At 53.1% G+C, this 15,487-nt stretch overlaps 5 protein-coding genes across 5 annotated transcripts; 1 reads left to right on the top strand and 4 right to left on the bottom strand.

Annotated features, from left to right (window-relative positions):
* Positions 1-413: 413 nt before the first annotated feature.
* On the bottom strand, positions 414-2,570 carry Z520_02959 (uncharacterized protein; the record flags this gene model as incomplete). The annotated part of the gene is made up of 1 exon (XM_016773472.1): positions 414-2,570. The coding sequence occupies one exon, from the start codon at positions 2,568-2,570 to the stop codon at positions 414-416; it is 2,157 nt and encodes a 718-aa protein (XP_016635529.1).
* A 1,279-nt stretch (positions 2,571-3,849) lies between these two features.
* Positions 3,850-4,413, top strand: Z520_02958 (uncharacterized protein; the record flags this gene model as incomplete). The annotated part of the gene is made up of 1 exon (XM_016773471.1): positions 3,850-4,413. One exon carries the CDS (start codon positions 3,850-3,852, stop codon positions 4,411-4,413), a length of 564 nt encoding a protein of 187 aa, XP_016635528.1.
* A 1,400-nt stretch (positions 4,414-5,813) lies between these two features.
* On the bottom strand, positions 5,814-6,776 carry Z520_02957 (uncharacterized protein; the record flags this gene model as incomplete). The annotated part of the gene is made up of 1 exon (XM_016773470.1): positions 5,814-6,776. One exon carries the CDS (start codon positions 6,774-6,776, stop codon positions 5,814-5,816), a length of 963 nt encoding a protein of 320 aa, XP_016635527.1.
* A 1,097-nt stretch (positions 6,777-7,873) lies between these two features.
* Z520_02956 (uncharacterized protein) lies at positions 7,874-11,856 on the bottom strand (the record flags this gene model as incomplete). Its single annotated transcript, XM_016773469.1, has 3 exons — positions 7,874-10,303; positions 10,350-11,767; positions 11,820-11,856. The coding sequence occupies 3 exons, from the start codon at positions 11,854-11,856 to the stop codon at positions 7,874-7,876; spliced, it is 3,885 nt and encodes a 1,294-aa protein (XP_016635526.1).
* Positions 11,857-13,508: 1,652 nt separating this feature from the next.
* Positions 13,509-15,264, bottom strand: Z520_02955 (uncharacterized protein; the record flags this gene model as incomplete). Its single annotated transcript, XM_016773468.1, has 6 exons — positions 13,509-13,627; positions 13,678-13,811; positions 13,869-14,480; positions 14,532-14,809; positions 14,859-15,003; positions 15,053-15,264. The coding sequence occupies 6 exons, from the start codon at positions 15,262-15,264 to the stop codon at positions 13,509-13,511; spliced, it is 1,500 nt and encodes a 499-aa protein (XP_016635525.1).
* Between the last annotated feature and the right edge of the window lie 223 nt (positions 15,265-15,487).

The raw sequence follows: 15,487 nt of genomic DNA, 5'->3' as shown, positions 1-15,487 counted from the left end.
TAGACAATGCATTACTCGCACTCTTGAGACACTTCCCTTTTCTGCACTTCTCCCTGCATTAGGCTCGCCCCCTGAAACTTCTCATCTCCGCTGTCAGTCTTCCCGACCACGACAGACACAAGAGACGGCGCATAAAAGAATACAGAACACAAATGAAATTGAGAACAATCCATCCAAGTAAGAAATGTTTCGGAGCCCCTGTCCATCAAGCTTTTTTTTGGCAGAGCCCACCGACACCTTGCAGCTCAAAAGGTCACAAGAAACCGCTTTTGGCAAAAAACCCCTGTCAAAGATACAACGGTAAACTTGCTTTTCAATTCGCAGCAGGATTCCATCTCCCGAGTCATGAACGTCGTAATATGATGAACCAATGCGGATTATGTCGTATCATTCAGACCAACGCCAGCTTGGGATCATGACTCGACCAATTCAACTCCGTCAATGCCATAACCAAAGTCAATAATAACCACCCTTGCATCCTGGCTCGTGCAGACAATCTTGCGGTAGTTGCTCTTCGCCGCCAGTATCCAACTCGACGACCATCCCTCAAAATTGATCTTGAGCCCACCGTCCTCGGCCGACTCCCCTTTCTCTGCGTCCCACACCTTGATCGAATGGTCGTAGCTGCCGCTGATGATGCGCGAATTCGCCGAATCGAGATGGAGCGACCGCACCAGGTCTTTGTGCCCTTTCATCTCGCGGATCCGTTGGCCCGTGACCGTGTCGTACTCGTAGATGACCCGGTCATTACCGCCCGCAAAGATTGTTCGACCATTCTCCGAGAATTCAACGCAGGCAAGGCCGCGATCTTTGGACTGGAACTCCTTGATACAAAGGCCGTCTTCCAGACGCCACAACTTGGACATGCCGTCGCCGCTAGCGCTCGCCAAGAAATTTCCTCGGACTTGGACTGCATTGACGGGTCCACGATGTCCTAGGAGCGTTTTGACAAGTTTGCCCGTGGACCTCTCCCAGATTTTGATCGTAGTGTCCTTGGAGCAAGTGACAATCCGCTCCTTGTCGATGCAGACATCGAGGACCCCGGCGTGATGGCCAATCAGCCGGAACATCGGTTTATAGTCGTCCTTGATCGACCACACCAGGCAAGAGAAATCTGAAGACCCCGTCACGAGAATCTCGTCGTCGTACTGCAGGCACAGCACCGATGCTTGGTGGTACAGAGGAATCTCCGGTGAGGGTGGCGCTGGTGATGAAACGTAGGCTTTGAAGAATGGAACGACACCTTCTGGTTCTGCAAGTGGCATCTGCACCGTTTGCCGTTCTCGGGGATTGTTTGGAGGCCCTAGCTTGCGGATGCATTGGTGGGTATGAGCGTCCCATACCCGAATTGTGTTATCGCGTGACCCGGTAATGATCTTCTGTTCGTCGAATTGCGCGCAATACACGCTGTCTTTGTGGCCGTTGAGATAAATTGCAGCGGCTTCTCCATTGCGCCAGCGCTTGTTGATCAGACTCCGTACCTCGAAGAGTTTCCTGTAATCTTGCCCCGGCTTGTTTTTACCGATTCCAGCAGGACGCACGCTCGCACCTGGTAATTCGTTTTTGGGCCCATACTCTTGCAGAAAGATTCTCCTCCAAACAGCCTGTGACTGACAAAGCTCGTGCCATTTGTGGGAGACGAGTGAAGCCTGGATAAGCGACTCCACATCAAGGAATGAGAGGATCGATTCCACCAACTCTGTCGCAAGGACCGACACCGGGTCTCTGCAAATGACATGAACATTTGCCGGCGAAGATCCCCGCCGGACACCGCTGTCCAGCACGATACCAATTCCACTCTCCGTGTCCGGCTCAAGCTTGTCAACATCTGACTCGGGAGGCTCATAGGGCGGGAGCGGTGGCGTCCTCGTGGCGTGGAATAATTCGTTCTGTGCTGCAGCTGAGGCACGAGCTTCTGCCCCTCCGTACACCAGGTCCGACAGGACAGGTTGCCCTCGAAATCTTGCAGATATTGGATTAGCAACATCTGCCAGTGGCTCAGGAGGGGTATGGAAATTGAGCAATGGCAGAGAGGGTCTCCTTCGAGCACTAGGGCTTCGCAATAACCGTCCACGAGATTTCGGTCTGGTGGATATGGCCTCGGTCAAATCCAGCATGCCTGCACCTGGCTTCAACGGTAGCACTTGTGGTCCCTTATTCTCTCCCACCTCTTCCTTTTGCTTAGAGCTCTTTCCCCGGACAGTCAGCGACATACGCCTGGTGAGAGAACGAATCTCGGAGATGCTGTGCTTCACGGACTGGGTAAAAGTCGAGTATCGTCGCGGCCGGGAGGGTTCGAGCATCTGGGGCTCAATGGGGAACTTCGAAAACGGGTCGATCAACTCAGGGCTATTGTTTCCTTCGCCGGCTTCCTCTTGATTCCGATTGAAAGAACCCCAGTCCAAGACGTCAGGAGTAGCTGACGCCATCATGAGGGACATTCGAGTAGCAGGTCTTCGAAGGGATTCTTGGACCCCCGTTGGGGCCTCACAAGCAGTCCTGGGCCGGTTCATGAAGAGAGATGTCCTCCGTTGGGGAGCTATCGAAGAGAAACCCCCAGGGTTGGACATGGTAGCGGTCGGACCGGAGGGTGGAAGGCAACAAACTTCACGGACGCGCTTGCCAAGCGGACCAGCTGTGAATGCTGCTGGGGATTAAGTGGAATAACTCGTACTCCTCGTAGTATTACAAATCGGTCGGAAAGCGAGCGATCTCATACACTCTGTCGTCAAGGTCGGTGGCGAAAAGAGCGGACGTGGAAAGATTGGGGGTAGAGGCTCAATGCTGACGGAGAATGCATGAAGCAGTCATGCGAAACGAGACCAAAAGCAGCATCAAGGGTAGTGTACAGTGAAAAAAGAACGTGGATATGGTCAGTGAGTGAATGGGCCAAAAAAACAAAGCACCGGTAACAGATTTTGATTTTTGTTGATCGGTCTACGATAATGGTCTGGGGCAGTAAGTTGACGGCTGCGCAGTGTTTTTGTTTGACGGGTGGATAACTTTGATGGGCCATGGCCCATGGGCTTGGGGGCGTCGCAAGGACTGTGGAGTGGCTCCCGGGTGATGGATTGGATCAATAAGACGCGGGAATTCGGAGATGGTGGCCCCCCTGCAACAATGGTTCAAGTTGCAAATGCCCTGGGATGATGGGATCAAGGCACAGGGAGTGCAGGGAGCCCCGTGCCCCTGCCGAACCGTTGCATGCAGGGCACAATCTGCCGCCATTGGCATCATTGGGCTGTCTCGTTGCCCCCGGAGACATGGCTAGTGGCACCTGTGGGCTCCAGCTTGACCGCCTAGAGCATCTGGTGCAGGCCAGCCTTCAGCCTCCAACTCCAGCCAGTCTCCAGCAACCTCCGATCTCACACCGGCGTTTCAACGTTGGAGCTGACGAGATTTCTTGGAGTCCCATCACACATATATGGGTCTCATGCCTTGATCCTATCCACCCCCATAGTCAGCCCGTGGTTCGTCTCGCCAAAAGCCTCCGCTGCCAGTGCCGAGGGTCTTCCTGCAACATCCCTGGTCGCCATGCTGCTGCGAGGCAAGTCGGCGATCGAGCTTTTTATCTGTGGAGAGTTTCTTGCCGACCAACCTCATGCTTGCATTTCGAATGTCAATGACATCTCTACCTCGTACTCTTGATGAGCTGGGTGATAACAACAGACAAGGATAATTGCTGGTCATACTCATCTCGCAAGAAAGTCTGATCATTTTCCAGAGATTTTCTGCCTCAAGTCATCTCTGACTACCTAGGTATACAGGTAACTGACGGAGGGGCTTCTTCCGCAGAACCGCTGTCACTTGGGAGAAAACGTCACACGCGACACCGCCGCAAAAGCAACCATGGCGAACATCCCCTTGCCGTATATCATTTTCTTCCTCTGGATCGAACCTGTTGCGACACTAGCCGGGGCATACTTTGCCTGGCTGCAGCCAGCGACCTATCTCGAGCTGACTGACTCCGCCTCTGCGCCTGGGATTCTCGGTCTACCCACGGCAACCCATGTCGCACTTCGACAACTCGGTAATCTATATGTCGCATTTGCCATCAACGAGGCCTTTGTGTTGCGCGCGACAAACGACCTGAAAGTCTGGCGCGCACTATTGATAGGCCTGCTTATCGCAGATTTCGGCCACTTGTACAGCTGTTTTCCCCTCGGGATCAAAACATACTATGACGTCGCTAACTGGAATTCCATGGCCTACGGCAACTACCTGTTTGTCTATTGCGGGGCAGCAACGAGGATTTGCTTTCTCTTGGGTGTTGGTATGGGCGGGCCAAAGCGAGCGAAGAGCAAGGTCAAGAAGTCTGTCAGGCTGGCTCTTGAAGAGGCCCCTCCCGTCACGCCTACGCAGATGAACAAGACCCCTGCTCAGAGCACGAGGAGGAAGAAGAACAAGTCTTGAAATTCTCTCTGAAGATACATCCCACAGTGTGCTCTGCATCGACCTGGTGTGGACCAGCATCATCCCTCTCGTGGTTGGCACGCGCTTCGTCCATCGGGCTGCTGCAGACCTTTCGAAACGGCGACAGATTGGGGACTCCGGGCAACCACGCACAAATCATCAATGATGGAGACCAGAAATTGGTGGACTACGCAAGGCTCAGGAACGAGCAGCAACGGCAAAGGTGTTGACAACGTTGGGGGATACTGTAGGTTAGCACGGACATCGAGGTACGGCATATATCTCTGGGCCACTTCTCCGCCGGGCACTGCGTTCGGGAATCGGACAGCAAAGGTGTTCAATCCACGTTTCGCCAGGAGGCAAGATTGACGGAGCCGCATTCTGACGTATGAAAACGACGGGCGGATGGACAGCGCGAATGCACGAGAAACGCCGGGGAGCAAGTCGAGAATCTGGAGCTGACGTAGGGAAAGGAACAAAGGCAACCGGCATTGAAAACGAACAGGGAAAGGCAAGGGAAATTCGAGCACTATTTCAGAATCTGGATATCGATACCTATTCAATTTCAGGGCGTCCTGGCGCAAGTCCATGTACTATAAAACCGACACATGCCTGCCTTGAGCACACCGAGGACATCGGCGGACGAACTCTTGGTATGACGACCGAAGGAGCAAGAGACAAGAGACAAGAGACGAGAGACAGAGCCGGGCAGAGGCAGAGGCAGAGCGCAAAGCGTAGAAAGTGACATTGCTATTCAGGCGTTTTCTCTTGGACGCACCTTGTATTATCGATTGATAATTACCTAGGTACTCAAATTCAAATCAAAGTCGCGCAAACTCCCCTCCCCTATCCTCTCCCTTCTCTTCCCACCCGGGAACCCCTTCGAACGCTTTGCTCGCCCGAATAGGTAAATACTTTGGTTGAATACTCTGGCATGCCCAGATCAAAAAGCGGCTCTGCCGCAACCCAAAAAAAGAAAAGCAGAATTGACAGTCGTAGATAGACAGCAAAGGAAAAAGGGAAAAATAACCTCCCAGGGTCTCGCTGGATATTTGTACCTAGGTATGTAAATTGATCTGGATTTCCAGCCCTGCTTGCTTCCTTGCCCATACGTACCCCGTAAATATACCTAGGTTCGATACAGCTTTCCAGCGTGCCATGCCATGCCATGCCGCGCCGGGATCAGGCGCAACAAGAGAGATGCTCAAATGTTTGTACAAATGCCACACATACACACACACACACACACACACACACACACACACACACACACACACACACACACACACACAACGCCTTGACATAGCCTCGTTCTCGTCCACTTTTTCCCTCCCCAGCCCGAGGTAGGGAACGGAGGTTTCCGTTCGACCATTCTGCTCCCCATGCGAGCTCCCTCTCCCTCAGGCAGCAATAGCCACCACGGCCAAATGCTTCCCTCCCGTTTTCTCCACAGGCACATCCCATATCCCTTGGGGCGTGCCCCCAACGTCCAGGTCCTCGTGCTTTCCGTGACAAGAACACCTCCTCACGCTCTCGTAGAGATTCGTCAACTCAGTGTCCTTCTCGCCACACAGGATTTCCCGGACGTCCACGTCGGCGGGTAACTGGGGCGGTGTGACGGGCTCTGCGGCTTTCTCATCTTCCTCCTCATCCGATGACGAGTCAGAGCGAACCATGCGTGGCGGTTGGGCTGCGGCCGAGCCGAAGCGCGTGAGCGACAGCCCGTTCATGTCGTCGTCGAGTTCGTCGTCGGCCAGCTCGAGCGCGGCGTCTTCTTCGTCCGAGTATGCGTCGTGCGCAACGGGCCTCAGTTTCGGCGCCGGCTTGGCTGACTCGCCGCTGTCCAACTCGTACGATTCGGGCTCGTCGTAGTCGTCCGACGAGGTGTCGTCTTCGTCCTGCTCTTCGTCGATGTATCTGTGTTTCACCACCGCGGGCGGCGGAGATCGTTTGCGCGACGGCGAAGAAGTCCCGTTGTCGGGTCGATTGTTGTTGGAGGCCACCCCCGCCGTGCTGGACGGCCGGGCATTGTTGTCGTGGAAACTGACTCTGCGGCCCCTCGATTCGGGCTCTGGCGCTGTTGTCGGCTGCGGCGGCGGCGCTGCTGTGCAATCATAGTGTTCGTGTTCGTGTTCGTGTCCCAGGTCGCTTGGCGCCGCCGGCTTGCCTTCTTGAAAGACGGATTTGGCGTTCTGATTCTCGATCTCGACGATCCGAACCATGAGATTGTCCAGCGTAAAGGCATGGCCAAGGACAAATCGCAAATTCCGGTCCGGACGGTTGGCGGCGATTTTCAACTTGCACTGCGCCGTGTGAGCAAGCGTGTAGGTGGTGCTCGTCGTGAGATGCCCTCGCGGCGACATCATCGTCGGCGTCAGCGCAATATATTCCGGGTGAGCGTGAGCGTGAGCTTGAAAGTCCCTTGGGAGTAACAAAGAAGCCACACCCCTCCAACCAGTCGAGGGGGATAATGAGAGACTGGGCACCGGATCTTCAATCAGGGCTGGCGGGGAAAAAGGGATTTGCAATTCGACCGCACTGGTGCTTCGGCTCACTAATCGATGGTCGAGGATTAGTTTTCCGATGTGAATTGAGTAGTTGCGCCCCGAAGTCTCAGATATAAATTCGCCTCCGACGTCAGGATTGATGTTGATATTGATATTGATAAGGCAGACGTCAAGGTAGCCTCATTCGAGTTTGTAGGTCGAGTTGCAGAGTCATAGTCCCGGAAACCTGGGCTCCTGGTGCAGTCATCTGGGCGTACTCGGTACGTGCGTACAATCTGGGCGAGAGGGCATGTTCCGGTGGGTGGAGCGGGGTTGGTGCTGACAAACAGGCGCGGAGGGTGCTGACCAATTGGGAGCGTGGCAGCCCAGGCCGGAGACTTGGCATGCCCGGCCGCCTTTCCTCTTCAGGTAAAAACGCAGACGACGTCGGTGGGATTGTCACATGCCCGGCCTGGCAGCCGGGCCAGTATCTCTCTCTGTTCATAATTTCAAATCACCCAACCTCGCTATACGAGCATCATCCGCGGGATGGAGTTGAGAAACCTTGATTGGATATCTACTGTCTGTCATCTGCTCTATGCTCCGTTCATCATAGGACCTGTTCAGCCCAATTGCGCCCCGTGCTCTGGTAAGCATGCCCGGTCCTATCTGCTCTTACATTAACAATTTTTGTCTTTTCCAGCCGCCGCACGGCTGGCAGGCCCGAGACGAAATCCATACGTCCCGTAGCTTCGTATTGTACAGATGGGTCGCAAGAAAACAAAATCTGGCCGTATCACGAAAACCGCCTTTGTCGATCAACCTCTGATGTCTTCTTTGTTCCTAACGGTTGTGAATCACCGTCGTAGACAACAGTAACACGAGCGGCAAGGTATGGTGCATGTTTTCATCTGATCATGTCCAACAGAGGTATCCTTGAGCCTAGAGCTCTGCGCAACCTCGTCAGAGGTACTCTAGACAACGATGGCTTTCCTGGATGCTCGCGCTTTTGGATTGAGAGATTTCTTCTTCTGTTTAGGCTTGGCCTCGCCGCCTTCAATATATTTTAGAAGCTCGTCAATGCTTCTTGTGTCAAAAGCTGGATCACCTGTTCCAGTGCGGACACTTGGCTGCGCTGTACTCGTCCTCGAGCTTGCATTTGGGGCGGCCGTGCTTGCGTTTTGTGGCTGGAGCCTCGTGCCCATCCCCATTCTCGGAAGATGTCGGATGCCTGCCAGACGCCGATTTTGCAGCAATTTGGCCTGCTTGGCAATCGAGACTGCATTCTGCGTCAATTGTTCGAGCCAGCTCTCGGCTTCTTTGGTGTTGCGATCGTTTGCACCGAGCTCTGCAAGGAAGATGCTGTACGCGTCTCGCATCTTATTGACGGCGCCATGCGGGTCTCCATCCAAAGCCAGGGCTTGTGCCAACTGGAACAGTATGGTAGCCGCATTGATGGACTGCCGTCCAAACAGACCCTCACAGATGGTGAAGCAAGCTTCAAACCACTTGCGAGACTCTGAATACTCCTTGATGGATTGGAGCATAACCGCCGCATTGTTCATTGTCGTTATGGAGTCAGGGTGATTCGGTCCGAAAATGATCCTCCATATATCCAGTGCATGTCTGACATATTTCAATGCTTGCCTCGTGTTGCCAGTGTGATGCTCGAAAAGCGAGAGATTGAGGTACGCCAGGATCGTGTGGTGCGAGTCGACACCCAATGTCCGCTCAGTGACAATCACTGCTTTGCGCGCGAGCTCAACGGCCGCGTCTTTCTCGTCTGTCTGATAGTAGATTGTCGACAGTGAGTTGTACATCTTGGCTACCTCAGGGTGAAGGATTCCATAAATTTGCTCGTGCAGTGACAGGGATTCGAGCACAAGCTCTTGCCCCATTTGCTTCTGTCCCTGGGCCAATGAAAGCTTGCCCGCTTCCAAAGCTTCTTCGGCCAAAGCACTTCTTGGAGCAGCGTCTTTGACAATGGGGACAATATTGAGGATGTCATCGGCAGTGAAAGTTGTGGATGGCCTGGCAACCCCACCGTTTGGTTGGGCTTGCTCGCCGCCCTTCTTCTTCTTCTTTTTGCCTCCCTCCTCCGCCTGGGCTCCACTGTTGGAATGCGAGTCACTGCCACTTCGAGCCGGTGATGGATCCACAAGCATTTGCACACCTTTGCTGAAGACGTATTCCCGCGCAACCAGCTGAAAACCAAGTCTTAACGAGATTTCTCGAAGCATTGGTAATGGACGGATTGACGTTGGCCAATCCTCCTTCAATGCATACCTATATCGGAGTGCGACCTGTTTCTCGATTGCCGCCTTTAGTTTCGTGGGATTAAACTCCTCAAACGAAAAGTCTCCATCCGGGTAGAGAGCTCGCAGGTCTTCGTCAATTTCGGGACGCGGGTTCGAATTGACCTCAACACCCAAGAGGCAGTTCAACAGGTGTGCAACGCAGGTACCGGCGAAGATGACAGGCAGATGGCGTAGACAGCGATTTGCGATGTGTTTGAATGCTCGAGCCACCATTTCCTGCAACACCACCGTCGAAAAGGCGTGCAGACGTTCTCCCTTGTCCTCAGCAGCTTTTGCAAGTCGACCCAAATACCGGATGTTGATTCCACGCTTGTGGATGAGCTGACACAGAGATGAACCATCCATCGGGAAGCCAACATTGCCATCGTGGAGTTCGTTGATGAAATCCGGAATGACGTTCATTCGGAGAAACTCGCATACTGCACGAACTTCCTTCTCATCGGCAACGTATTCTTGCTTTTCTTCTTCCGTCTGAGGTACCTGACCACTACATGCGTCAGGATTCAGCGCCAGGTTAAAGTTGGAAATGTCAACCCGTTCCTGCTCCAGCGCCGGAGCATCTTTGGCAGGTTCGTCTTCAGCTTCGCCGGACTCGTTGTCTTTGCTCTCCCCTTCAGGGGCGGTATCGTGGGTTTGCACTTCCTCTCCATTTTTGGGCTCTCCAGAATGTCCATTGCTCTGCTTCGAGCGGCGTTTGTCGACCTCGGCCTTGACATACTCCTGCATTTTCTTGTGCCAGTACGTTTCCACCAGCTCAAGTCGCAGGACAGACATCCGATGTGGATACTTTTCGTCCCCTGTGTCAGCTTCGACTTCCTCCGCCCAAGCCACATCTAGTGGAGTGATGCGGTAAAGATCAAGCACATATTTTCGGCCATCCGTGCCCAGTAATCCTTTGGTCTCAACACTGCCTTCCAGATCGTGTCGGCCGCCTTCCTTGTCCCAGACAGGATGCTTCTTGACGTGTAGTGCTTTCGACAGCTTCTCGAAGACCGGAACAAAAGCCTCGTTTTCGGTCAGTGTCTCGTCCCTCGACACCCCCGTAGTCGATTTGATGTTCCCCGGGTTCCCGCTGCTTGAAAATCCCTGGAACAATGCTCTGACCGACAATGCGCTTACCAAGGTAATCCACCAAGACCGTACCCGGAGTGAATAAGCCATCGATATCAAGCTGATTCACGGCTTTGACGCCTGCAACATCTTTCCCAACGGCGACTCGAGCAGCCTCATCGCCGCCCTCGCTCGCGAACGTCTGCACTCCGTCAGCACCAAAGGAGAAGAATATGTTGTTGTAGATGAAGATCTGAGCGTCTCGGCCTTCGGTTGGATTCAGCGGTGCAACTTCGCCCCGGGCAACGAGCACAGCACCTCTTGCTGCGGCATCATTATAGTCGGCAAACAGCTTGGAGGTCAATCGCTCGCGGAACACTCGGTCTTGCAAGGTCTCTTTGGGCAGTTCACGGGTGGTCTGAAACTCTTCATTCCAATCCCGAAGATTCTCCGCGCCATCCGCTCCTCCCATCAGATATGCCTCCTGGGCTCTTGTGGGATCTGCTTGATGTTGGGTGCCCTGTCCATAGGAAGAGGGAACGATCCAGGGATTTGCGGGTATCGCGTTCTGAAAGGGGAACGTGGTCAAAAGGTCTTTACTACCATTGATCTTCTGAAGTTCGACAAAGGTCTCATTGAAAGACGGCGACAAAGCCGATATCAGTGACAGCAGAGAGTGCGCGCTGTGATTCTTTGGAGGGGGCCTCGGGAAAGGATCAAATTTGTTGCTAGAGGACTTGTTGACATAGAAGCCGGAGACAGTGCCGGTAATCTGGTGTTGCTCGCCTTCGTTGGTGGTCAGCTGTAGATAGAGCAAGTGACCTCGCTGGCGGAGGTGATATGGTGGAGGGTTCCATTGTGAGACTGAGAGCGACTTGATTGTCTTCGGCAAGATGTCCTGGTGAGACGGTAAGATCGCATCCAGCGACGCCCCTCCGTCGAGCTCGTAACCTGCCAAAGGATTGTCCTCGGTGTTTTTGGTTTGAGCATGGCCCGAGCCAAACTTGTCGTCGTGCAGGGACAACCCGGCGCAGATGCCATGGAGCTGATCGGAACGGTCTCCGGTGGCGCCAATGAGCTCCCGTATGCGGACGACATGCAACCTCGCCTCTTTCTCGGTATAGGGATCTTCTACCAGGACAATTTCGTCATCTGGCTTGAGGTCTTTGACTTCTGACAGCTCGACAAAATCATTGATCTTCTGGCCATTGTGCTCGAGATGGAAACAGGTGTACTGGAAGGTATCGGGGGTCTCGACGATGGACTGACGGACATCCTGCACCTGCTCTTGACTCGTAACAGTTATTGTCTGCTTGTAAGGCTTGTGCGGCAGCTTGACGGTGACCTGAAACAGTGCACCAGCATTGGCGTCATCGTGATGGTCATGGTCGTGGTGGTGGTTATGGTTGTCTGCGTGATCATGCGATTCACCGTTGACGCCGTTGACGCCATTCGTATGGGAGGAAGCTGTCTCGGCTTTGGAAGGGATCTCTTTTACATCTGTTGGTGGGTTAGCGGACCAACTCTCGATGATGGACAAGCTGCAGCAGACCTTGTGCTGTCCTCACGTCACCATTGGAATTGTCCATTAGGAATAACCTTAGGGCCGAATGCAACACGAGGGTACTGTACAGTCAAGATGAATGCTAAGGAGTGTAAAGTCAGAGGGGATATCTGACGAAGAAAGAACGAAGGAATCTAATTTACAAAGATGATGCTGGGGGAAGAATTAATGTACAGCAAAGAAACTGTGACGGGTGCAGCAGGCCAGTTTGGGGAGAAGATGGACAATAAATTTTTAAAACAAGTATCGACTCCACGATGAATCGCCGCGATGCCGGTGTTCCAATTGGATGACGAGGACACCTTTGGGGACTGCTCGGAGCACTGGAAGATGCCCCGGGGATTTGCTCGGGTTGCGCCGGGTGTGCCTGGTGGTTGCTTAAGCCGCAGTGCCTTTGGCTGGCATTGGGACAGCCGGGAGCTCGGGGTCAGGGAGTCTTGACTCTTCAGGTGAAAAAGCCGCATGTAGCAGGAAGCCACTAAGCCCACTACCTGCCTAGGTCCTAGGCCTATAGGCCCCACCGGGCTTCCTAGCGTGTCCCAGAGCAGCCAGCTCGAGCCCCCGAAGCACGGCACGGGGCGAATTTGGTAGTCACGCGACTTGAGCAGCTTTCACTGGCACGTTGAATAACCCTTTTGGTAGAGAAGACGACGACCTCGGAAGTTGATCTAGTGCTTGTTTCGGTATGGAGCACATAATAATTACAACGCGGCTAAGGGCTGGCATCCAGGGGGCTACAAGGAGAAGATACAATAGAACCTAGGTGCCACCCACATAACAAGAAGACCTTCAAGAACCGAGTGCGAAGTACTCGTCCTAATCAAATCGACTTGTGTACGAGGTACCTACCGAGTACCGAGTACATAAGGAACAATCTTCAGGGTACCTAGGTAGCGAGCGCTAGGTACCTGGGTAAGATCTCGTTAGTAGCGCGTGAAAGCTTCTCGACTTACCACCGTCATTTGAATATCATTCGATCGAAACATAGAGGAGCTTTCCCTAACTAGGAAATATCTTTTGACATGACGACTAAGACCTTCCAGGTAGGTTCCACTACGGTACCATATACCGACGGGTACCTGACATATGGCCAGGACCGGAACCAAGATGTCTAAACTACTTTAGGTTCGTAAAGTATCTCAGGTATGTATATAGATTCAAGGGACGGATTCCAAGTACGGGGTATGGGTCACACTGTCCTACTGGGGTGGATCAGCAGGGTTGACAGTGATGTATCACCTAGGCAAGTACCTATCGGCTGCAACTGTGAGATACCTTTCTATCAACTTATTGTTGGCACACAATGAGATATTCAGCACCCTCTATTCAGTACGCTTTTGGTACAAACGTAAATCTATTTTGTTTTTGTGACCTTGGTCAAGCAGGCTGTCCTGCTGACCACCTGCGCTGCCCTGAAAGACGTGGCCAAGCACTGACGCTTGACTAGGTAGAAATACATGTAGACTGGCTACATATCCAAATGTGCCATCAACTGTGTTGATCCAAAACCAAATGACATATCCACTTGACGAGAAACTGGGGCTGTTTTCGACCAGGGCTCCGGTACGCCCTTAGTGAATGGTTCGAACGCGACACAGAGTGTCGATTAAGTGTGAGTGAACTTGCTCTTCGCCCTCAAGGTCGGCCCGAACTTGTAGAAGATGAACCTAAATGTGGTCAGCAATCTGCTTCGCCGAACATCTCGGAGTATGATGGCACGTACGGGAACGGCGCCATTGCCAAGGTCAAGAAAGCAATCAAAGACGAAGCCCATTGGTAGTCGAGGTTGTTATACACTTCCAACCTGTCAGCATGTTTCAAACCATTCTTGTTGAAAATCACTTACTCTGAACCGTGAACAGCGGGAAAGCCGCCGCGGCGAGACAGCGTGTAGTGGTATTGACAGCCATGACACTGGCGGCATACTTGGGGTACGCGGCAACTAGGAACGTCCAGATCCCCTGAAAGAGGAAAAAGAAGCTATTCGATCAAGTTAGTGGATCTGTCGTCTGACAACAGAGGCATCAATGTCCTTACGAAGTGCTGAAGAATACGGTGGCAATGATGGGCACGATCCAATGGACTGAAGAGTAAGTCGTCCAGGCGAACCAGAACAATGCTGCGGTTAGCATTGGGCCTCCTACTATGGCAGGCGGGAGTCTGAGCTCAGGTTGAGGCTTGTAGTCTGCTCCGTGCTTGGCCTTCTCTTTCGCGATCGATCCCATCCACTGCTTGTGCCAGAGCGGATTGCAAAAGCAAGCAATCACGTTTCCCACCGCCAGACCGAGGAAGGTCAGACCGATCTGCCACAGATTGAAGCCGTGGTTGTTGCCGAAGACCAAGGGGAAGGCGGAGAAACACATGTATAGGATCGCTTGCAGGAGGGCGGTGTATGTGCTGAGAACGGCAATCATCGGATCCAAGAACAGGAGCTTGAATGGGACGTAGAGGGACTCCAAGATGGCACCAGTGAGGGTTTTTCCGGCACGTGCTTTCTCAGAGGCGGAGTAGTATCTATTGTCGCCGGTGTCTTTGCGGAGCTTGGCTGCTTTCCTGCTGAGGAGAACCGGATGGAATGTCTCCGGAGTGATGAGGACGCAGAGGAAGACGACGGCAGCCCAGATGATCTGGACATAGAAGCACCAGCGCCTAATTGAGGTCAGCAGACTGGAGATTTACGAGCATTGTTTAGGGTCATACCAATTTGTGAACGAGTTTATGAAACCTCCCATGATGGGACCAAGAGCCGGGCCCACGAAAGGAGCTCCAGTAAAGACCGTCATAGGGATCAGGAGTTGCGCAGGGACGAACATGTCGACGACAGTTCCGGCAGCGACAGCAAGGAATGCGCTTCCAGCAAGACCATTCAGGAAACGCCCTACAAGGAGAGTCTGAATGTTCTGGGCAGCGGCGCACGGGATCAACCAGATAAGGAAGAAAAAGATCGCGGTAATGTAGATTGGACGCCTTCCGTAGAACTGGTTTTGAGTCAGAAAAGCTCAAAGCGAGGTGGATTAAGCCCTCTACCTCTGACAATGGGCTGAAGAGAAGAGGTCCCAGGGACAGGCCGATGAGGAAGAGCGACAGCCCAAGGTTGCAGATTTCGAGAGAGCAACCAAATCTGGCCATGAGCTGGTCATAGGTCAAGCTGTACAGGGAAGAGGTGCAAGTACTATCAGCTGTTAGCGTGCTCCGTTCAAAGGAGTCGTCGAAATACTTACACCAAGAGAGAACCCACAGCCACTACAGTCACGTAGAACCATTTTCTCGCGGTAGAGAAGGTGCGCGGGTCAAGGGGGTCTTTGTCGCCATCCCAATCCACGAGAAACGACTGAGGAGATTCCTGGGCTTTCTCTTCATCACTGACACGTCTTGATGGGTTCATGCTGTCTGGCGACAACTTTGCCTCGTGCTCCTCTTCGTGGGTCGACATCGCGGTGAGTTCGGAATTTCTCAAGTCGAAGGATACGTCGAGAATGGATTAAGGCTGAGTCGCTTGAGTCCATCTTTTTAAATATTGTCCCTGTCTCATAAAATAAAAAAATCGACGGAAGACAAACAAGGGAGAGAATGTATACTTCGGCTGCCACTTGCTTCCCCCGGTTGACCAATGAGAGACACGGACAACACGGCCTCAGTTATGTCCCGCCAGCCTT

Source organism: Fonsecaea multimorphosa (genome assembly GCF_000836435.1).
Source record: "Fonsecaea multimorphosa CBS 102226 unplaced genomic scaffold supercont1.4, whole genome shotgun sequence".
NCBI lineage: Eukaryota > Fungi > Ascomycota > Eurotiomycetes > Chaetothyriales > Herpotrichiellaceae > Fonsecaea > Fonsecaea multimorphosa.
Note: the sequence above shows the minus strand (reverse complement) of the source record. Positions and strands in the feature narration are given on the sequence as shown.